This window comes from Helicoverpa zea, chromosome 2 (assembly GCF_022581195.2).
Source record: "Helicoverpa zea isolate HzStark_Cry1AcR chromosome 2, ilHelZeax1.1, whole genome shotgun sequence".
Classification (NCBI taxonomy): domain Eukaryota; kingdom Metazoa; phylum Arthropoda; class Insecta; order Lepidoptera; family Noctuidae; genus Helicoverpa; species Helicoverpa zea.
In genome coordinates this window covers 2008524-2034727 of record NC_061453.1, presented here as the reverse complement: position 1 = coordinate 2034727, position 26204 = coordinate 2008524, and the positions used below count along the sequence as shown (strand labels likewise).

Sequence of the window (26204 nt, the reverse complement as noted above, 5' to 3'; positions counted from 1 at the left end):
TGCTGCATTATTTTTGACATAACACTTTGAAGAACTTTTGTTGGTAATTCCTGAAAAAAAAACTTGATGTAAAACACAACCCTTCTTTTGCCAGACCAGAGTTCTCTTCAGTTACTAGTTTAAGTTTCTGAGTACTTTTTAAAGCAATATCATAAGTTTAAGTTTCGAAGAATTGCTGATACCTACGTTAGTCATCAAGCCTTCTCATAAACTTAAAGTTTTAACTACAGATACCTCTTTTAAAGCTTATATTACCATCTATATTTATATTCAGGAAAATCTCATTGTAGAATCCCATAGAAATCGCGATCAAACTGCATGTTTTATGCCCATCGTTCTAGGAATAACGGGTCTTGTGCTAGACCATAATATGCATTATAACGGCCTTACAGCCATGTGGGCTGGTCTGCTTAAATGTGAGGCTTTTTGTCTGTTAATACAGTGTAAGGGAAGATTGGGAAATGTTGTGATTTATGCTGAAGATGCTGTATGGCTTATCGTGTGAGTAAAAGATGGTATATATGAATCATTTTGAGTTCTTAAGTTTGCTATAATTCTGAAAGTAAGTGTTCTAGTTCTGCCTTACCGCCTGTGGTATTAAAGTTACAGTGTTAAAACAATGGTTTATATGTTTATATATGTTAATATGAAAACCTGGTAACCACCAATAAATAGCAACAGTCAAACATATTTTTACTCCCCTAAAAATCACAAAGGATCCCAAACAATATTACACTCTCTCCCAAAATATCGTTATGATCTCCTAATCTCTCAGTATCGAGATGAAACGTTATCGATTTTATTTCCCAAATTCACATTAACACCCAAACAAGGTAACTTGTCTCCCAAAATATCGATATGACCTCCTCATCTCTCAATATCGAGATGAAACGTTATCGATATAAAAACGAAGTGAAACCGTGTCGCTGCCAGCGGATGCGACGTATAAGCGAGGGCATCCGCTATTAACGCTGATTTGAGGCCCCTGTTACCTAGTATACTAGTACTCTATAGTGTAACGCGACCTTTGATGACATGGGTCACACTATATGGACTGGGTCTCGTTGGTACATAGGTTAAAATTATGAAAAAGTAGCACACAATTTGGCTAATCACGTTTTGAAGCAAGTTATAATTTTGTCTTGTCATGTTTGAATTATTTTCGTTTCATATCAAAATCAAATCATTTATTTCCAAAAACATATTCACATATGGATAACAATAAGCTTAATTTCTTCCTGCGCTGAAACTGAGACATGAATTAAAATTCTTTATTTACACTTTACCCTTTCTTACAAGCGAGCAATGAGCTGGTTTACTAACATGAACGTGCTACTTTTGGAACTGCACCCAAAAGTGCACTCAAACATCCTTTATATATAAAATAAAAATAATAATATCAAATACCACCCCCTATCTGCCATATTTGTTAGCGTCGCGAAAGTACAGCACGATGCGCCCGCGCCGATCCGCCACGGAGGGTGAGCACGACCCCTGGAATAGTGCCGTGTGTAGTAATAATACTATCGATGTTTCTAGAAAGTGTAGAAGTCAATTGTTTTCACTGAGGGATGTCCTCAGTGAAAACAATTGACTTCTACACTTCTTTCTCTTCTTCTACGTTTTTATAGAAAATTGAGAAGTGATATTTTAATTCGTTTTTGGAATGGGTTGCTTCAATAATGACCTTATATGGTGTTTTTTGTAGGTAAATTGGTCGGGGTAAAATCAGGGATGTTACGTAACTGATAAAGCTCATAAGACGGACTTAGGTTATATGAATATCTGGTTTAGACACAATCGCGGAAAGGACAGCCACTCAATCTTCAGCTATCTAAACGTAAACGTCTATGTAATAAGATATTAACTCGTAAATAATACCCAATTTAAATAACAACTTTTTACGGCCGACGTGCAATGTCAATCACATATTTTTCACCACAACAACACCAAACACACAAAGTAACCCAAATCGAAATCTATCCCACCAAACGAACAATAAACCAGCTTATTAATTTACTATAACATATATAACCTAACCTGCGCCTACGCAGTCTAACAGTAGTAGGCCCATAGTGGGCCAGTAATGTCCCATAACGGTATGCAAAGCACCATTTTGTATGTCCAGCTTCCGCGGAAAGAGTATGAGACACAGTCATTTGTTTTTTATATTAATTGAATTAACGGGACTCATGTTAATCGGTGTGTCTGTCTGTTTTGAGGAGGGAGGTGGGGAGCCGTCATGTCACTTATGATGTTATGGTAATATTTCTATATGTTTACATTTTTTTTATGTAGGTTAGGTGATGACAGTTGTAGAAGGTATAGATATACCGTGGTATGGATGTGTCAATGTTTTGTTCTTATAAGTCACCTAGCTATTGTGCTATTCGGAAATCTTTTTAGGTTCAGAAAAACGACAAATCGCTTCGATAAAAGGGTTGCGAAGACGAACCACTTCGCGGGGCCATTACCGTGCCTCCGGATTAAGACACCATAGTTTCTCTCATGTCTGTTCTTTATCAATTTTGTGTTAGTACGTTTAGTTTACTTTCCATTCTTTTGCTAGTCCATCAATCTAATTTAAATCATAAACTTTAGTGACTTTATTAACAATCTAATATTTATTAACAATCTAATATTTATTAATAATCTCACTCATAATTAATCAAACTTCATAAACATGTCAAATAAAAATACCTTATCACAACTACCAAACAGACTCCTAATTACTATAACTAATTGGTTATTTCTACGCTTTAATTGACACTACAGAGAAAATTACACGGTCCATTACCAAAATAAACAATTATAATGAATCATAATGATTGATAAGAAAAGTTCGGATAACTTTTAATTAACTTTGCTTATCAATGGTGATAATAACGTGAACTTTGAGCACTTTTATGGCGTTAATTACTTGAAAATTAGTGTGATATAAGTATTACGTTGTAGAACAAAGCAACTTCGGAATAGTTTCTTTGCGTTTTCCGCTTAAATATTCATCTATTTGAAAAGCCTAATATCACGGGGCAAGCTTAGTGCTTCTATAATCTTAAGAACCAGCAAAAAGGAACAGTGATGGTTAAGCGGGTGTGTCCATTATAGTACATGTATCTAAAACGGCTCAGGGTTTCTCACAAGTTCGTGTGAGCTTCCTAAATTGGCTAAGTGGCCCAATTCAATCCCGCATACATCGGCCGTGTAGTAGAAAAAGTTTCACATACATGTTTTCCTGTACCTACTCAAAGATTATTACAGATATTGACTTCTGACACTAACGCGAATAGACATTTAAATGAAAATTTTCCGTTTTTTTCGCGGTTACATTAATACTATTTAATCCCGACGTTTCGGATCCTTTACAACATCTATGGTCACGGGCAGACTAAACAAGTAAATAAATATGCTTATAACAAGTTTCAAATAATTTAGATGACGGTTTAGATAAGACAAAAACAGTATTTAGACGACACAGTAATTTAATATTCCACATTCACATTTTCACGCATACCATCAACAAAACATCCGAATCTATGGGAACCGCGAAATATTTTCCTTTGCCACATTCCAATATGGCGGCTCAACTGTCAAACAGGCCCGATTCACCGTGAAATCGCTAAACGCAAGCAATTATTGTTTTATACGAGTTTGTATTGAATATCGGCATCATCGAACATTGACACGCGAGATTTTGACAATTAGTACCATAGTGGTACCAGATTTGGGTACCAAGTCTTTTGGCATCTGGTACCAAATAGCTTGGTGTCCGGTACAGGTTTTTTTTTGTGAAATGTACCTTTGAATTTGTTTTTGTTTGTCAATTCATTGGAAGTTCGTGTGGTAGTAAAGTTAAGTTATGTTTTTCAAAAGTGTGTCTTATCAAAGTTACTTAAGATTGAGTTTACTTTAATCGGTGGTTGTGGTCTTACTCACCGTAGCAAAATTATCATGCATTTGAGAATGACAGACTTATTTTCACATTTAGATACAACCGAATAGTAAAAGCCTCTTCAAAACCTATTTACGAAGTCGAGAATCGATTCTAAATATCTAAATTATAACTCGATATATTAGTAAGTGAACCCGCGGGGTTTATGTCACAATCATGAATTTTTAATAAGTACACGTTGTATTACACGGGAATAGAACCCCATAATGCTGTCAGACTGACAATAATGACCTGTTTATACACAAATAACTATTGGGCGCATTTTTATCTGCACTTGGATTATATTAACGTGGATAAGAGTACAAAATCTTATCGAATTTTCTACACTTACACTTCATTTATTTTTTCTTTAAAGTTAAGTCGGTAAAAACTTGCAAAGCACAAAATGAATATACACGAAAAAAACTGTGTCGTAAATCCCGACATTCCTAAGCAAACAGTTTCTTATCTCGTGTTAAGTTAATCTTTGACAAAGTGTCTGTTTACACGTAGATATGCAAATATAGGAACCAGAGGTGGTCACAATTTGACGCAGACTTTATTTATGTAATTAGATTTACCTACAGGTCTTATGAAAAGCTAAAAGAAACATACAAGCATCAGAATTGAGAACCTCCTCCTTTTTGGGAAGTCGGTTAAAACACACGCCGCTATTAGTGCCAAATGCGACTACAATTGATTTGGTTTTTACAATTCGCAGCCATAAGACGTCCTCTTCTGAACAGTTAACCTCACCCATTGATTTACCACCAGCACCTTGTTCATTTCAAACAGTACCTATTATCGGGCTTTATTCAAGCTTTGCTTTCAAAAATAGAACATTATCATACAGCGGGCATTAACGTCTGTTATCAGACCACATTTGATCAAGTCCCAACTTGTCCCCGCTATCACACTCCTATCACACTTTGCGGAAACGTTATAGCAATTTTTTTTAACCATAAAAAAATATATATTTTTTGTGCATAGTATTTTTGTAATATTATCAGCGGTTTACGGTTAACGTTCCCACGGTCCAGATATGCGTATCAGGACTTCCTGAATGACTCAATGATAGTCGAATCTGATGATTTTAGTGTGTGTTTTGGAACGATAAGTAAATAGTAGGTATCGATTTAATTGTTTAAAAGAAAAATATATAAAAGCGTTAATATGTTGCCTTATTAATTTTGATTAATTTGAGAATATTATAAAGCTGAATTTATTCGTTTGTTTGATTGCTTGAACGCGTTTTAAAATTTCTTTCAGTGTTAGATAGCCTAATTGTCGTACAAGGCTGTAAGGCTTTTTATCTGGATGTCCCTACAAATTAGTTCACACAGGACACGGGTAAAACCGCTACTAAAAGGTAGTTTTACATAAACTTTAAACAAACAGCATTAACAGCGTCGTGATACTCCAAATTTGGTGCATTTGCGACTCGTGCGCAGTATATAAAAGTAAGTGATCAATAAAACATCAATAAGGGGCCAGTCATTACTTGATAGTCATTCCTCAAGCGCTTTATATCCATCAATGTCTTGCTGAACGCGCTGAATGTACGCAGAGACATATCGAGTGGGTTTATGATTGGAGTTCAGGAGTATAATTGGTAGTAGCTGTTTTTCCTGTACACAGAGGGTATTCTCGGATCCAACCTAATTTTGTAATACGTATGTGAAGCAGAGCAGCAGTTTAACTAGACAAACGTGGTATTTGGTGTCAGATTTAGTGCTCTCGTACACTACAGACTAAACAGTCGGCCGACAGTTGACCCAATAGCTGTGATTTTTTTTATAGAAAAATCTGATGCCTACCCTTCATTTTCATACTGATTTATGAACCCAAATAAACTATCGGCAGACTTATAATTAGCAGTCTTCAGTTATCAGAGAGTCTGGCGTCTTCCATTTTGCGCAGTCAGTTTATTGAAATCAAACAAATGTTTTAACTATTGTGCAAGGCAATTTGATAATGTATTTATTCTATTGAGGTCTAATCTAGGTTATTAGGAAGTTATGTAGTCTAAGTAATATTTTGTTAACATAATTTATGCGGATTGCAATATGAATTTTAAAACAAAACCGGTTAGTTGCAGATAGGTTGTTTATAAATGGCAATCGAATTTTGATTTTGCATATTGCTTAATCATGTATGTATATTTATAACTGTATATTTTATACTGGTCTAAAACCTTTTTGAAATATTTTTCAAAGTCGTCAACTATAGATAGTATGATGCCGTCCTGAAACTCATTTTTTTCATATGAAGACATCTACTAGAAATATGGGATATTTACCAGTGTCACGTGGTTTTACCAGCGTCCTGAAATAACTACTCCCCAAACATGGTTAAAAGGCATCTATTCTGGTGTATCATCTACATACATTCCTGTCAAGTTCAATATTCTTGCGTAAAAGTTTACCAAACTTTCAAACTTCCCCGTCTATAATATCACCATGATTATTCCTCAACTCCAATGACCAGAGACCTCTCGGGTCCTTTAAGCCCGATCCTGTTTGTTCAACAAAAACAATGGGTGACCTTATAAGGTAATAGCCGTCGCATCCAGTTTTTGTGTTGCCTCCCTCCCGATACGCGAATTTGGCAAGTTATGCGAAAAAACGAAGATCCTTTTGGCTTTGTTTGAGTTTTCGAAATTTTGGTGCTGCCAGGTTAAAGACGATAGTGGCTAAAGGGTTTTTAAATATGGCTATGGATTTCATAATGGCTATATGCCTAGCTTCTATTTACATATCTGATGATTTCACTGATTTATTGTCCAGCACTGTTTTTAGAAAATGCCTTATGTATAAGCTTATATTTATCACAATAACGAAACATCCAAGTGACGAGGTGTACATAAGTATCTTGAATTTTATTTTTTGTTGCAAAAAGCCTCTTTCGTCATAATTACAATAGCAAGAACCCCATTCTAAACTTTTTGGTCTTTCAAGAGCACTAAGTTTTATTCTCAAATTCTAAATCTTATTTCCTTATCTCAAACTAAACGTCTTACATAACAATATCCTAATGAAAGGTTTAATGCCCAAAAGCCCTTTACCCGGCTGGTATGCGGATCATGGCATTTATCTGATCCCGGTTGAACGAGTGACCTGCAATGATCGGCGTCCTTCACTTCTCGAAACAATGTGCGCTTGTATTGTCAAATTGGCGTTAGACCAGTTTTGATACTTGAAATTGTAAAGGTTATTAGGTGGTATGTGTGTGGATTTAAATGGGATTATGGTAGTTGAGAGGATCTTTTCATCATCACCATATGAATGCCGTCTACCTACTGTTGAATATATGTCTCCTTCATCCAACAATTTAGATAGAATTGATTTTTGTACCATCTTTAAGTCCTTGCCAAAGACAGAACAGTCTCTTAGGATTTAGATATAAAGGTAAATAAAGATTCTAAAAAGGTTGTCCTTTGTATTCCTGGATCCTTAAATAATCTCTTGGGGCAATTTAAATAAACAGGAACAGATTCCAAATTAGGTGTCTTTATATCCCTTTAGTGTTGCCCCTCGGAAAAACAACATATAAATATTATTATCTCAGTTATTTTTATGTTATTTTCTTCAATCCTCCTCTTAACCAAGAAACGCAATAATAAGGAAATGTCTAAACCTTGTCCAATTTATCTCTGTTTACTTACTTTGAACTTGTTCCCACGCATGTCAATCACTTACATGTTTATATTTGTAATGATAACCTATCGAGTGCCTGAGGATTGTCACAAATTATTCTTTCCAACGGTAAATAATTGGTATTATTTGGTTGTAGCTCGAGAAAGATGGAGAAGTTCGTGTGAAGTTAAATGGATGACAATCTTAATTCAAGCTAATAGGTATTATTTCGTTTTATCCTGCCCTTAATCCGATTTGCATTGGCGGTCGGCGCGATGTGCTCTTCTTTTACACAATGGTCTCCTACTCCTCTAACTGACGTCCAGTGGCGAAGGGTGGTTTAATGAAATAGGGAAGCCGCAGCAAAAAAAAACTGGGGGGGGGGGGGAGTACTCAGGGATGGGGGGGAGAAGTAATGGAGGTAATTTCTCAGTCCACCTTTTAGCACTGACTGAGAGACTGATAGTTTGAACATGTTTTCTCGAGGAATTCGGCAGATTATTAATATCTATAAAACTTTATTATCTTTAGTTAGGTATATTAACTACTAGAATCTGCGAAAAGTTGGCACTAGAAACAATACATTTTAAGTATTTAATTCACAACGGCCTGTTAGCCATTGATATTATCGTAGGTATATGTTTCATAAATCCGTCAGGACGTTAGTAATTTTAATATTGACGTATTATTGGTAGGTAATTCACCCGAGCGGCATGCCCGAGTTTTATAACACGTTTTTATTCTCAAAACTTAACCTTGAAAAATAAGTTCCTTCCTAAAGTTAATAATCTGTCGGAAAACAGTGTAATGCGATAAATGCTATCCTAGTTAAGTTTTAAAAGTAGGTACACTAAAAAGAAACCTGATGCAAACTGTCTACGTATCATGGTACGTTCACACGCGCGCGTTCAAATCGACATTCAACGGGCACAGTCACGTTCACGAGCGTGTAAACGGTACGCCCGAGCCCGTGAACGCGCCCGTGCCCGTGAATGCCGTGAATCGGTTGAGTATCGGTTTTTTGGCAAAGTTCAAAGGATGAATGTGCGGGCGCCCGGCGACTGTTTACACGCGCGCGGGCAGTCAGTCTCTCCTGCGCTTTCGTGACGATTAAACGTTCTAAGAAAGTCGCTACGATCGGAGATTACAACATGGCGGAATGGTTAACGTCGTTCATCATTTTGATTCTTTTTCCAATAAAAATAAGTTAAGCCAAAGGCTATGACAGCAACAACACCGAGATCCTCGCTGCTCGCCATTCTTGCACTGACTGATACGACGGCGCGCGTGTGAACAGCTTGAATGTCTGCCTGCCCGCGACGGGCTGCACGCCGCGCAGCCCGCCAGGCAGCCCGCCGGGCTGCGCGGCGCGCGTTTGAACGTAGCATCAAACAAAATAAATAACTCATTTCAACGTAGGTTTCTCTATTATCACTACACACGCTGTACTCGTACTGAGTACCAGGTCACAGTGCGATCGCGGGGATTAGTAGGGAGTAATGATACTGCCAACTACTTAATCAAAATTATACAGTTGGCGAATACAAAAAAATATAAATTCCCAAGTAGGGTCATTAAATCGCGGAGAATCTTAACACCGCGATTCAGGATTTGCATAAAAATACACAACGCCATCTATGTTGACATAATGTAACAACACTTAAACTAACATAAAATATTGTACACACACGAACTATGTTATTTCCAAATGATACACACACCAATAAATTCAATTAAGTAATACAAAGAAAAAATTGTTAATGGTATTATCTAAAACAAAATAAGAACAATGAGAGTGAATTTGTCTGATTTGTTTGTTTACATGTTTGAGAGCTCTAAGCGCTGTCACTCGCGCGCGCGTAGACAGATATAGCTACTCTACTCTTGACGCGTTCTTTCTCGTTCACTCGCGAGTTTTAATTTGGCTGGAAGCCGCTCCGTGAGCCGGCTTACCGCTCGCCCTCATGGTACGTTCACACGCGCGCGTTCAAATCGACATTCAACGGGCACAGTCACTATCACGAGCGTGTAAACGGTACGCCCGAGCCCGTGAACGCGCCCGTGCCCGTGAATGCCGCGAATCGGTCGAGTGTCGGTTTTTTGGCAAAGTTCAAAGGATGAATGTGCGGGCGCCCGGCGACTGTTTACACGCGCGCGGGCAGTCAGTCTCTTCTGCGCTTTCGTGACGATTAAACGTTCTAAGAAAGTCGCTACGATCGGAGATAACAACATGGCGGAATGGTTAACGTCGTTCATCATTTTGATTCTTTTTCCAATAAAAATAAGTTAAGGCAAAGGCTATGACAGCAACAACACCGAGATCCTCGCTGCTCGCCATTCTTGCACTGACTGACACGACGGCGCGCGTGTGAACAGCTTGAATGTCCGCCTGCCCGCGACGGGCTGCACGCCGCGCAGCCCGCCAGGCAGCCCGCCGGGCTGCGCGGCGCGCGTGTGAACGTAGCATTATGCCGCGAACATCGCGCGGCGCGGCGTGGATGACGTCACGCAAGCGTAGTTTTGTATGGAGGAGGAAGCCGCGGCTTGTTTAGTAGGAGCAAAATGTTTCAAGTATAGACAATTTTTTTACGGTGGTAGGCGTTTTGTTATACCTACATATTTAAATTGTGTGGTTTAAATGATTATATTAATTATACCTATACCTATATTATAACTTATACCTATGCTTCTTTCTTGAAATTCGAAAGGGAAGCCGATGGGAATCGGCTTATAAGGACGCCTCGCCACTGCTGACGTCATCTAACAAATAACATTCTTGCCAGAAATACCTTCAGCCTTTCACACAATCCATTCATAGTTCCTTCAGTCGGCTCTTTCCTCTATATCTCCATTCTCAAAAAGCGTTGTATTTTCAAGAACCTTTGGAGCATCTTTTCCCTTGAAAGCCTTCATTTAGAGTACATTGGAGAGTTCTTATTTACTTAAATAAATTATTTCGACGTTATCACAAACAAGTTTGACAGCGTATTACCCACGCCTAAGTTACATTTTCAAGCGTGTTGACATTTTTACAAGAGCTAAGTAAACAAGTGAAAAGTGCTCTTATCATGTTTTAATTTTACCAAAATTATTTATCGGTTGTTCAAATATGTACCTAGGCTTATCTGATTCCACTTAAAATCTTATATTGAGCGAAATTCGTTACTTTTTCTCATACATGTTTACTTTCGCCATTTTTTTTACCTGCGTATTTTTAATATGAAATCTTATGTGTTTAGGTAAAGCTAGGTTTATCAATATTGATCTTGTGTAATTTGTTTATTCTAAACTAAATATTCTCATGCAAAAAAGGTGACGAAATTAATTTACCAATATACTACAATTATCATAATTACTAGAAATGCTACGAGGCCTTTTCATCTACTAGGTCAGGTCAGGTTTCGACTCGTCCTCTAAAACGCATCTGCGTATCGATTATTTTTTGTACCTGCTGCAAAAAGCTGTATCGAGTATGAGCTATTTTTAACACAGGATAAAATAAATATCTGTGCGAACAACTAAAGTCACTCCTTCGCTATTTTTATTTAAATTAAATAAAAGCCGCCATTTTGAGTCCAATTTCCTGGACTAAATGTATCCGATTATGTTTGGGTGGTCTCGATTCTGACTGATCGATACATCGAGATTATATCGATCGATACTCGAATGTGTTGATAACAAATCGAATGCTGTTTTTTTTTCGTTCCTACTGTTTTTGTAGAGATCATCTGAATATCTGATGCTGTATGTTTTATGTAAATGGGCGCTTTTGAAAATATGTGCATAAATTATTTAGGATTATTTGGTTTATTGGGCCGTTGAAATTTAAATATCTCTTCTTTCATGGCCAAAAGTCCTGAATTTCCAAAATTTCACATGGACACTAAACTGATAAAATCGCGTCCAATTTTCGTTTCTTTTTCAAACACCTCATCGCTTCTGCAAAAATGCTTTTTATGAGCATTATCACGGAATCAGCAATCCTTCTTCGGGACACAGGTAATATGTTAAGAGCCCAGGCCTCTCGATCTGTATCTTACACTTTACCACCGGATCATTCCAGTGTTTTTTGTCACCAATCAATCTTGTTTAAACTCATGTTCCTTTTTTCATTATTTTAAATTTCGTCCACAACATGGCACTTGCATTACAATACAACGCAGAAACTTCGGGCGCGAATTTTTGTATCGATATTTCGAAACTTTTTATTCGATTTCGAATAGGACGTGAATAGTGAATATTTATTGTTTAATGATTATCTTACAGTTCTTTATTCAAATTCAACACTGACCTCAGGCTACGTAATAAATATTTCTTTACCACTCAATCTCGTTTCAAATCTTATGGCTTTTATCAAGATCTGTCTAACATTCAGAATTTTTATTCGAAATCTCTGTAGTGACCCAGATGGCCCTATATGGCAGTGTATAATGACTGCCATAGTCATAACGTTGGTGCAATTAATCAGACGAATTAAATGTGTGTCATTTTTCTGTTCCAAGTTCCGTTGCCTTATTTGTTAATGAACGCTTTTTTTGATGTAATGAACTTGTCTATTCATAGGTAGGTACTAGTGGACTAGTTATTTTTCGCAGTTTCACCTACAATCTTGCAGCAACTGTCTTGTGTCCTTCGAATTTCCAAAAATTACTTTGTATAATATGCATCATCAGGGATCACTCAGTTAGGAAATGCCGACCCCAGCGTTCAATGACGTGTTAAAGTGATGTAATGTCCAACTTGCAAAATAAACGATTTCATTTCTTCATTTCTTCCTTAGTGAGTTTAAGGAACTCACTAATGTGGTGTCTAGGTGTCTAGTAATATTTAACGCAAGCAAAGCCGCAGCTAAAAGTTGTTATACTTACGAATACAATGCTAATGTGATATTTTCTTTTTCTCAGGTTTCGTGTCGTGTTCGCCCTCGCCATGCAAAAATGGCGGAACTTGCCTGTCTACGCCGAGAGGAGAATATTTCTGCAAGTAAGTGTATTAATTTACTAGTTTTTATTTTTAACAGTGATGCGGTTGCGTTCTTAACTTAAAGCTTATAAAGCATATTTTTTTTAAATTTAAGCTTTGAATTTAAAACGACAACAAACAAGTAGGAGAAAAGTTGTACCACCCAAAACAAAAATGTGAAAGGCTGCCAAGTTCGATAATATGGGAATGCTTCGCCTATAAAAGAAGTGAGATCTGAATAAGTACCAAGTTTCATACACATACCTCAGTTAAAAATAGTTACTTTTTAATGATGTTACTTGGCAAGTTTTAATAGAAAATTATATACTTGATTCATTGCGTTTAGTAGGTTTATAACAAGGTGTGTGAAAACTTGCCAAGCAACATTATTAAAAAGTAACTATTTTTAACTGAGGTATGTGTATGAAACTTGGTACTTATTCAGATCTCACTTCTTTTATAGGCGAAGCATTCCCATATTATCGAACTTGGCAGCCTTTCACATTTTTGTTTTGGGTGGGATTTCATTTATTTTTGTAAGGTTGTTTATTTTATTTTTTTCTTATGATTAAGTTAGTTAAGGAAATGTCTCATTTATACTATCTTTCAGATTTTTGAATATGCACTATGCTTCTTACAAAGAAATGAACTAGATTAACTAAATGGACTAGATTTACCAACTGACTGACATGACATGTTATCATATATTATGTTCGTGGATCAAAGTTACACATTCGTTATTTTCGAAAGTGACTCACACTTGGCCGTTTTCAGATTTTTACTTTACTTTGACTAAATACAAACCTTTGTAACGAATTTCAGATCGGTACGACCATTCGAAGATATATTATATAAATATAGATAAATTTAGTTCGTTTTAGTTCCTTAGGGGTATAATCTGAATTATTTTGAAACTGACTCACACTTGGCCATTTTCAGATTTTTCCCTTTACTTTGACATAAAGACCTACCTCCATGCCAAATTTCAAGTCAATGCGACCATTGGAAGTGGTCTAGGTTTTTGATGAGTGAGTCAGTCAGTCAGTCAGTGAGTGTATAGTAAAAATAGCGATTTTCTGACGTCAATATCTCAAGACCTACAATAGGTATCTTAACGAAATTTTGTATTTTAGATAAGTGAGGGGGTCTTAACAGATACTAGAAATTTGATATGCGTAAATAAAATAGATTTTGAGTTATAGGGGGGTCGAATTTGGCCCGAAATGGTTCGTGTAATATAACCCACGGCCGGTGTGTCGCTTTTTTTGCTCGAACTTGGCGGACACACTGCCGTGTGTCTAGAACTAAGCCTAATCTTGGCTTAGCTTCTAAAACACGTCAAATAGGTACAAATATATCCTAACGCTAGCTGATATCAATATCTGGATCATGACAATTCAAAATTGATATCCTCAAAAACATATATATATATTTTTTATATATTTATATATTTTTTTCCAAAGTAATTATACAGATTAGATCATACATAAAAAATATTTGACTTAATCTATACAACAAAAATTATATACATACTTCAAAACTAATCAAACGACCATAATTACAAAAACCGAACTCAAAAAGATCGTTACTAGTTTCCGAAAATTGATACCCCATCCATATGCCATAGAACCGTTAGAATTATTATTTCACCGCCCCATAGACACCCAGTGCCCGTATACATGTGTAAAGATCGCGTTCGTGTGCGCAGCGCGTTTGCATGTGTGCGTATCAACGGACAGATGCGCAAGCGAGCCCTTTGGCACTCAAGTGGGACCGTAATTGCATTAAAAAATATATTGCTGTAATGAATTTGTTGGGTTCCTTCAAATAAATCATGTTTGATTGTTGTTAGGGATGTAATTAAAGGTCTTGTTGGTGCAATATGTTTTACTAGTTTACATTTCATTTAAATAAGTTAGTTAATTTTATTATTTAAGCAACAAAAATATGGTCCCAAAATCAGCAATTTAGAATACTACCAGTGGTGTTATGTTCAAAATCTTATATTGATATACATATTCTTTATCTCAATTAACCCCATTTTAACAATGCATCTTTTGGTTCGTAATTCGTATACTGAACCCACATTCTTTTCCCATCCTTAGCCGGTATCGATGCTAATGGTACCTACCACTCGACTCGATTGATATGTGACGTTGACCAATATATTGCACTCGACCATTTTCGATGATCGTTCAACAAAAAATATGGCCCTTTTATCCTAAATTGCTTTCGCTCGACTTTGAAGAAGGCAATAAAATTGCAGCGACCGAAGTGGTATAAAGTATAAATAATAAAATCGTTGAGCCTGTTATATTGAAATATCCAATGATTGAATTTAAAGTGAGTTTTATGATGCAGAAAATGATTAAGCTACTATAAATGATAAAAAAGATAAAACTGGACAGAGGTACAATGAAATTAAAGCTACCAATCATTTTACTTCTGGCAACCCTCTCGAAATGAATTCTGGGGACAATGACAATGCGTTTGCGACGAGAGCAAGCGAAGCCCGTGCGCAAATATTATGACACGCCTTCCTGTAACTCGATAGAAATGACACTGCCATGACAAGATGATGAAGCCTAAGACAGTCTTTTGTTGGATCCCCTCAAGAATTTACAATACATATTTACGAGTTAATGCTTTTTATTAAACCTTTACAATGGAATCAAAGGATTCGAAATATTCCGCATGGCGGTCGTTTACGTCTCCCAATTCTTCGGCATTTTTCTAAGATGAATAGGAAACTTGGAATCGGGGTTGATGATATTTATTTACATGAGATCGAACGATTATCTAAAGATGCAATAAAATATGCATCATTGTCATCTCTTTTGTCTATTTGGTCAGTATTAGTTTTAGCTTCTTAAGATTTTGATTTCAATTGAGATAGTTGAATTTCAAGTCTCTTGTTACTAACATATTAGTATCTTTCATATACTTAGTAATGTTTGGTTGTAAAACATGAAGCTTTATTATTAAAACCTGTTTCGATATCTATCATCAAGTCTAGACGTTTGCAGTCATGTAATGTGATGAAACTCAGACAAAATGCTGACTTATTATCTGCTTGTTATGCTGTTCCTAGAACTTAGACTGATATGTTCGAAAGATTTCATGGTAGAGTGAAAGATGAGCATGCAGAATGTGAGTTTATATGAAAATGTAGATTAGGATTAAATGGAAGAAAATTATAACGAAGGATATAAGGAAGAAAATGATCTAAAATGTCAGATCAGTAAGTTTTCAAATTGTTATTTAATTGGATCTTAGAAGATATCCGAAATTCACAAACGGTGTTAGAACTTTACTTCTAAAACCAGTTACAGCAGAGTTTACAAACGCAGGTAATTCTTAGTTTGCCGCGGTAAGGCACTGTCCCGCGGCAGTAAATACTGGTCCGCTATCAGATGGCCATATATGTCATGTAATGTGCAGGGATTCACATTAGTTCCCCTACCATTTGTTAGCGATATCGAAGTTCTTTCACTAATAAACATAGAAGAAGAGGTGATTGAGAAAGTGAAGGTTGCAGATATATTAGTATCCTAAACTGAAGCATTTAATACCGGAGATGATTATAGAAAGGATTTAACTTCAAATAAATGAAAGGTAATAAAGAATGGAAATGTTATTCAAGAAATACATAACGTGTAGCTTTTTAGAAGGGTTATGAAAAAAGTCTTGCAGTGATTATTACTAATTTAAATGCTATTCAGTCAATGTCACATTAGCTTAAGTGAATAACTAGGGACATGTATGTGAGATTTCCTTCCATAATTCTCCTTCACAGCATCACTTATAAGACCAATGGTAAGGGCATTGGAGCGGCAGATCCCTTTGTTTTGTGCTCATTAAAATTGTTACTTTTATGGTGATAATGGCAACCGCTGTGACCATAACCTCTTGCGGAACTTATAACGCTGCGATCAAATACATATTTGTATCGACTATCTCCTTATCGATAATTGTATACAATTTAATACCATTTATATCGACAGTCCCATGTGCTTTTCATGTTGGGAAAATTGTTTTAGATATGTCTTAATATGACTAAATTGTTAATTCCTTCTGAGGCATAAAATTCTTTGGCTAAAATTTTATATCTAATGACTCACTCAGCTTTTGAGTCAACAGGAAATTCCAAACAACTCTGCCTTGTATGGATTACAAAAATCTATAGGTGCTTTATGCTTTAGGAGTGGACATAAGTATGAAAGGTACTTTTGAAGATGCACAGATAATAGATAACAATTGTCCACTCGTCTAGACGGCTAATGGAGGTGGGCGGCCGACCCGATTCCGCTGATGTCATGCGCGCGCGCAACTCTGATGTACCGATCTATGGCCACGATCTGCCTCAGGATTATTTGTTCAACTAATAATTTTGTAGCTTTTTATATTGAATTGTAATAGTTTAAAGTATCCTTTCATTCTTTTTATGTTTCATCAATTTTTTTGGGAATATTTGTGGTTAAGCTATAAAATCTATTCAAAATTTTATGGAATACGTAAAGCAATAATGTTTAATGTTTCTCCAATTGTTCGAATTTATTATTATCTATCCCCTCTGGATTCACCCTAATTTGAGAGACACAAAAGAATGTTTGAAACGACCCTAACACGTGTTTCTTCCTCGACATGCCATTCAAAATTATTAGGATTTATCAATTCAATTGCATTTATGATATCAAATTCACCTTCCATAGCCTTTATTACAAACATCTACTATGATTATAGCCCCAAATCGTTCGTGTAATCGAAATTATTCGAATTCGATTGAGGTACATCACTATTACTGACTATAACAATTACGGTGGTTCGGGTTCGTGTCAAAGGGACAATAGGTTATTTTAACAGACATTTTAGAAGCCTGTATAGTTTCATCTGAAGCATTTTGGATCTATTAAGGACAAAATTACTTTTTAGGCAACAAATGATCATATATTTTTTTTCATGAATCAGAATTTCTTTTCTCATGTCATATGGGTAATAAAAAGTATCAATTGACTGGGTCCAGCACTTGTAATAAAATAAACAAAAACAACAAAATCACGTAAAACAGTTGAATTCTACAAAAATAACTGCAACAACAAAACAAACATACACAAATTACTTCACACAATAAAACAAAGCAATGATTACAATAAAGTACCGAATATCGCACCGCACGGGAGTGAACCCACGACCCTTGGTCGGACATGCTCACGAAAACGTTATTTGTATGATGAAATACGTTACGTTGCTACTTGATGACTAATCTGCGTATGCGCCGGTCGGGTTATTGTTGCGTGAATTTTGTTACGCATTTTATGGTAACGGTGGTTAGCAGAAATGTAGTTTCGTCTTTAGTAAGTAGAAAGGTCATTCTCACAGGACTTGAAGATGCAAGTAAAACCAAACTTAGCGGTGCTAAAGAAAAAAGAGATGAATCCAAATCTTTAGATATACTGGTCCAATTATTTTCAAACTAACATTTCGTGTGATTGTGTGTGCTGATTTAACAGCCACCATTCTACATACGATCGCTGATTTGCAAATCCTTACACCTTACTATCAATTTATCTTGGAGTCTGACGCTAGCTTAATTTGTTATGTTCATATCTTCATCGATTATCGTATCTATCAATTATTAAAATGGTGCATCTTAGAACCCTATGTCATTATACCTAATTCCCCTTAATTTGTCCCTCAGTCAATCCATAACTTTACAAGCCCTCTATAAGCCTGCGCTCCTTTTACATATTCTTACATTATGCATAGAGTTTTATATGTACCATCATCTATAATGATATTTTGTAATTCAGTATCAGAGTACCATAAAAGTTTATGTCCCACGACGTATGGTAAATACATAATGCATGCCTTAGAACTGGCTGTGGCTAGTTTTGTCATGTGTGTAAAGAAATATGTAGGACTAGTTGTTCCTTAGGTTTTCACACGCATCTTGCTGGGAAATCTAGTAAAATCTAATGATATTTTTTTAACATATTAGTGTACCACACTACACTTCAGATAAAGACCAATCTAAAGATAGGGCATTTGTTGATATCAATGCAGTAATTTCGGCTGCAGATAGCAACAAAACGTAAGGAAAAAAATAGTTTCGTCCGTCATTTACAAATGACACGAAGAGCCCGAGTTCACACGAACACTTACGAAATAAGAAACCAAGAAGTATTGCAATATTGTGCAATGTTGGTTTAAAGAAGGTAATGTGTTTTGGCTAATAGTCTGTTGGTAGTAGTGTTACTAATAGTAATATACTCGTAGACTGTGTTTTGTTTTGACATCCTTTCGTGTGTATGTTTAGCATAACAATGATATAATTGTTTGTTAATTAGTTGTGGTTGTACAATTATGAGTATAGTAGTTGAAGATGTACCTTGTGCCTACATAAAAGGTAACTCAAGGTGATGCACTCCTTCCAAAAGCTCAGTTCTGGCCTAGGGCAAACTTTCAGAAGAAAATTTCTTCTAGAAAAATACTAAAGACATATTTTTTGTAAATCAGCATTTGCAACGTCAATCCCTACCAACAATAAAATCCATACAAAAAAAAACCGGCCAAGTGCGAGTCGGACTCGTGCACGAAGGGTTCCGTAAATTACAGTTAAATCAACCTATCTCAAAAACTATAAGAGATACTTTGATCAAACCAAAAATCGTTGAAAGAGTTAATTAGCATGCATCACCTCTATTTTTTTTAGAATTTTATACCCCGTAGTTATAAAAATAGAGGGGGGGGGACATACTTTTTACGACTTTGAGAGCTGATATCTCAAAAACCGTTCACTTTAAGAAAAATGTTTTTTAGAAAACTTTATATCATTTTAAAAGACCTTTCCATTGATACCCCACACGGGTATGTACATCGAAAAAAAAAAATTCATCCCTCAGTTACATGTATGGGGGGCCCCACCCCCAATTCTTTTTTTTACTATTTAGTGTCATATTTTTGTAGCGGTTCATACAACACATATTCCCATCAAATTTCATCACTGTAGTACTTATAGTTTCCGAGTAAATCGGCTGTGACAGACGGACAGACGGACAGACGGACAGACGGACATGACGAAACTATAAGGGTTCCGTTTTTGCCATTTTGGCTACGGAACCCTAAAAATATGCAGATTACTTAAAAATAATGCCTGATATTCACTCCCCCTATCTATTCCAACAAGTTTCGGTCCATTTCCGATCTTACGTAACAGTATCATTAGTAGCAAATGAGTTTATAATAAAGGATTCCACAGGGGTCTATCGTGGGTCCACTCTTGCGCCACTAAGAAATGCATTAGTTTAATTGTAGTTCTGTTTCGAACTTTCTCGGTACACTGGATTGGGTTGAAAAACCTTTTTAGAGATCAGTGTTAGTGGCCAGTATTTAATTTGTATCGGTTATTATAAGTCAGTAACCATAGTTCCAAAAACAGGTATATTAAGGCTTCGTTTGATTAATGAATCTTAAAAAATAATCTTATCTATAATATAAAAATGAATCGCAAAATGTGTTGGTAAGCGCATAACTCAACAACGCCTGGACCAATTTGGCTAATTCTTTTTTTTTGTGTTTGTTATTGTCAGGAGAAGGTTCTTATGAAAAAACAAATAGGGTAAAGTAGAGAAGTCAGTTGACGGGAGCGAAGCCGCGGGCAAAAGCTAGTTTAAAATAAAACTGTCATGATTTAATTGGATGAAGTCAAGGCCAAAATTTTAAGTTGACAAATTATTATAATTAATGGAATTCTTTACCCAACCAAATACATATATTAGGAATACCATCTTTAACTAAAGAGTATTTTAACCATACTTACGAAATGTTTTTTCTTAATATTTACAAGTCGTGTTATTCTCGAAAACATAAATGACACCTGCCTAAATAAATTTCAAAAGTTACGGAACCAGTTTGTTATGGGCGGCCGTTGCCATGCGACCATTTCTCGGTTTGTTTGACTAAGTCGAAGGAAGATAATAGCGCCGACTTCCTCAAATTCGTCTCGAGATGACTCGCGTAAGAGCGTGAGAAATAAAATCATAGTTTCTGAATCGCTTTTGATGGTGTTAAGTTGTGTCATGTAACACTTTCAAACTTAGATGAAATAGAGTTAATGGAATAAAAAGGTTTTGTTTCACGATGTCATCGTTGTTGAAACGGATAAAATTATTGTATTTGCTTTCCTTGAACTTAGGCAGAAAAAATACAGGCTTTAGATTAATTCATCAAGCTTCAAACTAAAGCCGAAGTTTCTCAAATTAGAACGACTATTAATAACAAAATAATCTAATAAAATTAAAAATCTACGTTAGAGTTGAATTGGTAATACTTTACGAAACCTGATCTCAACGATACGGTCCCATTCAATTCAATCTGTCTCAGTCCTTACTAGTCTAAGCTTTTGTGAAGATTCTCAGTGAATCACATGTCACAAGCAAGCCAAAAAAGCTTAGCAAAAATAAATGAATAAGGTGCCAAACCAAATATTTTTATTATATGAACATTGTTTTTAATTTAAATCCCTGATCAAACAACCAAGAAATAATAAAAACAGCTTTATAACCCACACACAATTCAAAAACAGCCCACATACAGGTCCCAAATGGCTCCCAAAAATACGTGGCAAATGGGACACCAAAAAGATTAAGTCCTTTTGTGACTTTAAAACACGTCCCATTCGGAGCTTGTCTTAAAATAAGTGTTTTGCTGACCACCATGACACTTTAAGGACAAACTGCGGTCAAAAAGATCAATTACAAGAGCTTTACAAGTTTAAAAGACTTTTATCTTCAAGTAGCCCGTTATTAAGGACGCAAGAATCTTGGAGGATTTTACTGCGGTCAATGATATATTTTTTGTGGGCAGTTTCCATGTTTATGTAACCAAGGTCTGCTATCAAGCATATAAGTGTGCCTTCACAGACATTGTTTACAATGATTTATAACGAGCTATTTTGCTGAATATACGAGTACGTTCATGTAATAATTTATACTTCAAATCCTTATTGGAATGTTTCTTCTATCGCGTTTGCTGAACAATCGATGCACATACACCGACCGACGTATAAGGTATAAAATTATGATATATTATTTTATACAGCGCGCAGCAAAATAAACTTGATACACCGTCCCGGAACAACGAATCACGTATACGCGCACGCGCAAACCGCCGCCATTGTCTCAAATTCGCCCAAACAAACCGGTTCCAGAGATAATAGCACCAAAACGATCGTCCACGCACGCAGCCTCGGAGAAATTCCGACCAAAGTAGTTTTATTCGTCGAAACTTTAGGGAATCCTGTCCGAAGGCATTTTTCGATAAAAAGTCATAGACGTCCGCTTATTTATCGCTCAATGAACAAATAAATTATGAAACGACTATAATGGACGCTACTGTGATTTTAAATATTATTTCTTATCTTCTCGGAACAGAGAATTTTATTCTGCTACCGGTACAGGCCATTAACGGTGATAGGAAATTAGTGGCGTCTAACGATTAATTGAATATTAATGTTTTTGATTGGATTCCGGAGGCTCCAGTTCTAAGATACGGCATAGTCCATACATTACTCTTTTATGAAGCTGTCACCCTTCTTAACTATTTTTCGTTTAAAAATAGAAGGCCGACAGAAGAAACGATTCGTTTCAATATCGATGGAATTATTCAAATAAATATCATTGAAGATCGATTAAAATTGATATTAAGCTCACTTTTATTTGCTTTGTAACCCCGTAGGGTTGAATTCAAAGCAGACTTCAGATTACACTTTGTCATTATCAGACTTGCCTCAGAGCGGCAAAGATTTCCTACACGGCACCAATGAATAATAATAAGCCCAAAGGTATTGAACCATGACTTTATGCTATAAATAATGTGATACAATCTATGCTCGGTCGGCAACTTGTACATGCTGAGGCACTATAGGCATACAGGCCTTATGAAGTCGGTACATGCAAATGTGTGCTCCTGTTGTTAGTTGAATAGGCATTTAGTATAAGAGCACCATAACTGGCCCAGCTTGAATATCGTAAACGGTAATACGTCCTTTTAGTTTTACTTTAGACAGTGAACGTTTTAGGAATTTCCGACGTTCGGTATCTGTGTGCACATTCGGTAGATAGACCTTGGTGATCATTTGAATAATCCTTTTATTATAAAAGGTGATTAATTTGAAGGTGAAAAAGATGCAGCAGCTATAAAAGGTACTCACGAAAAATTCGATGAAAAGGTAAAAAATAGGAACGTAAAAGCAATAATAGGATTAGACAAGAAAAATGAAGTGACGACTTTTAACCCAAGGAAAAATGTTAAGAGGAGCTGGTACAGGCTTCGAGTAATTGTGTATATGACAACACTCGTTTAGTAAAATTCAAATGAATGGATTAACTCGGTGAAGATATTCATAATGTTTTATCGAAGATGTCATAACATAGTTAATCAGTTGAGTTACGACAGGAATTAATCAAAAATTTGTATAAATGAGCGTTGCATTAGTCTTACTCGTAGATGAAAAGTTGGAGGCATCGCCAGATAAGAAGCGTGCAAAATGATTGATGAGAAAAGTAATCTTGGAAAATAAATATTTACCTATGTAGTGGATATCAAAACATCAGGCATTTAAATTATCATATCTGCGTCATACGGTAATAAAAAAAACATTTACATTTCCTTACATGATGTTATACTGTTGATAGCAATCAGACATTAAAATGTAAAAAATGTCTAGATTATTTAATATTCGATGCCCACTCATCGATACGTCAATGCTAATCCTCGGACAAAGCTAAAGATTTTGTATTTATTTTAACAAAAGCCAATCACTGGCGATTCAAGCGAGCCCACTATACTCTGGTCACGGGCGAACCGATTTTTTGCACCTTTTTCAAAGTTATCAGGCCTTGATGATTTAGTTTCGTATTCAAGTTTAGTATTTGGCAGATGTTCAGCGGACGTTCGGTAGTGGCATTTGCATTTTTATCTGTTATGGCTTGGTGTGAAGATGGTTCTTTCGTTTTTAGTTGCTTATTATTCGTGAGCATTATAATTTCAACAATTTTGTTTGCAAATGATACTGCAGCGTATGCAATTCAGATTTTTAATTTCACGTTGCTAACTTTTAGCAGATCATATAAGTCTTGAATTACTTTTTCGTTAGCAGTTAAACTTTTATCTCCTACAATCTTGTAGTAAGATTAAGAATCAGTGTTTATGGGTCTGTTGGGATGCAATCAACATTAGCACTAGTCTTATAGACCTAATACATGTTAAGTCCATTTCCCTAAATTGATAGCTTGTTCGTAACAGTTTCCAATCTAGATTTATAACAGTATTAAAGTTTCTCAATTCAACTACAATTCAAATTGAATCAATGCTCGTTCTCGTTGCGAACATCGATTCCCTTTACCGTATTGTAATTTAGCTAGCTATCACATTTAGAATGGCTCCGTTCCCTCGTCCTTTGGCCAAAGTAGAGCATGTGGAGTACTTGGCTTTATGTCCTTTGATTAAATTTGCTTTAGTACATTTAATTTATGTTAGTCTTAAGTTGTCATTATTATTGAAGTTACCTTCTAAGCCTTTGCTTAAGCCATTAAATGTCAATCATAATTCTAGATTTAAACAAATGTGTTCTCTAAAGTCAAGTCCTATCATTTCATCTATAAGAGGCTATAAATCTTTACTAAACCTTTAACCAGTCTTTATGTTATTCTATTCCTAAGCAAATAATAAAAAATGTGCCTTTGTTCTCAAAAGGAGATTGTGTTTATCTATTTGCATTGTCAGTAACCTAAAACAAATTGCACGTGTAGACTGAGGCCGTCTATCGGCCTTAACATTTAGCAAAAATATTCCAACGTCTATTCACATTAAAACATTTATTCTAATTGACATTTCATTAAGTGATTCAACGATGTTGGTTATATGCGATGCTGACTAAGGTTCATAATAACCTGCATTTTATTATTTGTTGTCTTTCAAATTACTTGATTATCTCAATCAGGTGACGTTTGTGGTCGTCCTTCCGCATGAATGGATTATTAAATCATATCATGCATATTTCAGTATAGCAGGTTTGTGAAATTTTTATCGCAATCCGAATTCACATCTGTTGTCACTGATACAGTATTTAAGTTTTGCTTTTCTTCCTTCACTTTTGCCATTAATTCTGGATTATTTATTTGGAAACTTCCGTAAAAAATGGTCGAACTGTAACAAGGCTTATCAAAACAATACCCAGCAATCACAATCGTCAGGCATTTGAATCAAACATCAAGCCTCATCAAGTCAGTCGGATCAGTCCTAATGAACGCTTGCGTCGCCATTTATGGGCTCGTTCGCTGCGCCCGCGCAATCGTCCGCGATATCTGTATCACATCGCATTGTCGTTAACGATTGCGGATTGTGTAAAATGTCGAACGGTTCTGTTATGTTCTTAAAGTTGTTGAAGAAGCGTGAATTTAATTTTTTGATTCCGTTTATAGTTTCATAAAATATATTTGGAGAATATTAAGTAATTGGCTACTCAGGGCCCAGAATGTAGTGAAATTCAGATGATTGTCTAAAATTTCTACTTTTAATTTTGGACTTTTTCACCGTCTAGTTTGTGGTTTTGATATGATGATTGTGATCATATTACATGGGCTTGTCATACCTAGTTAATTATATAACTAAGAAATCAAATGATATCATCTATATAAAAAATACATATATCCAAATGAATCACTACGTAACCAATACACATTCAATTGAAATATTACATACGGTACACGTAGTAAATATAATATTTCCAATAAGTATAGTAATCACGATCATTCAAGATTATCGTGATATTGACAGCTAAATGCAGTCGGAACTGCTGGCTTGCATCTTGATGGAATATTCCCCATTAATGATACAAAATCTTGATATGGCGTTCATTATAACGATACAAAGGTCTTGGAATCCAAATTTAGTGTCTATGAAATTTAAATAATTGATAAAGATGGTATGGATAACGTTATTGAGACGTTATGGTTCGGTAGGCTTTGGTTAACGTAGAACTAATTATTGGTTTTAGATTTGAATGTCAATAAAATTATTTTAATGCAACAAAAAGACCAGTTACTGTCATGAAAACGATGAAAATAACTTTCAATGAAACACCATTAAGAAGAGTTGTGCGAGACGGTATCGATATACTCGTAACTAATATCGATAATTGACACTAAAGACTGTTGAAACAAAGCACTATCTATATATTTACAGTAACAATAGTGTATCTAAAGGAACACGTTATTTATGATCTGCACGATATTGACATTAGTTCGGACAAATAGACACAAATCATCTAGCAGTTTCAAATGAGGGTTATTTAGTAATGCTTGAAGGCAATGGCTTATAAGACGTCACCAATTTCAAAATACCTAGTTAAGACCTTTATACTCTTTTATCTGAGGAAAAGTATGAGAATTTACTAAAACAAACATTTTTGACCGCAACAGTTATTTCATTCCAAGAACACTTAAAAGCATTATTTTCTGTAATAAAACAGTTATAAAAAAAACATTGTCAATGTACCTTTGTCATACTATCACGGTTTATCTTGACGACAACATAAGTAATAAAGAACTTGGACTTCCACTAAAAAGTGCCGACAGTACCATCATAGAAAATTTCAGTGTTAAAGAAAAATGAAC

At 35.7% G+C, this 26204-nt stretch overlaps 1 protein-coding gene across 5 annotated transcripts in view; it reads left to right on the top strand.

Moving 5' to 3' along the window:
• The window catches only part of LOC124636369 (neurogenic locus Notch protein), a 130217-nt gene that overhangs the window by 27850 nt on the left and 76163 nt on the right, over positions 1-26204 (top strand). For all 5 annotated transcript variants that reach the window (XM_047172475.1, XM_047172467.1, XM_047172449.1 and 2 more), the window contains exon 2: positions 12471-12549. In XM_047172475.1, the coding sequence (XP_047028431.1) occupies positions 12471-12549 (79 nt within the window). The remainder of the gene's footprint in view (positions 1-12470; positions 12550-26204) is intronic.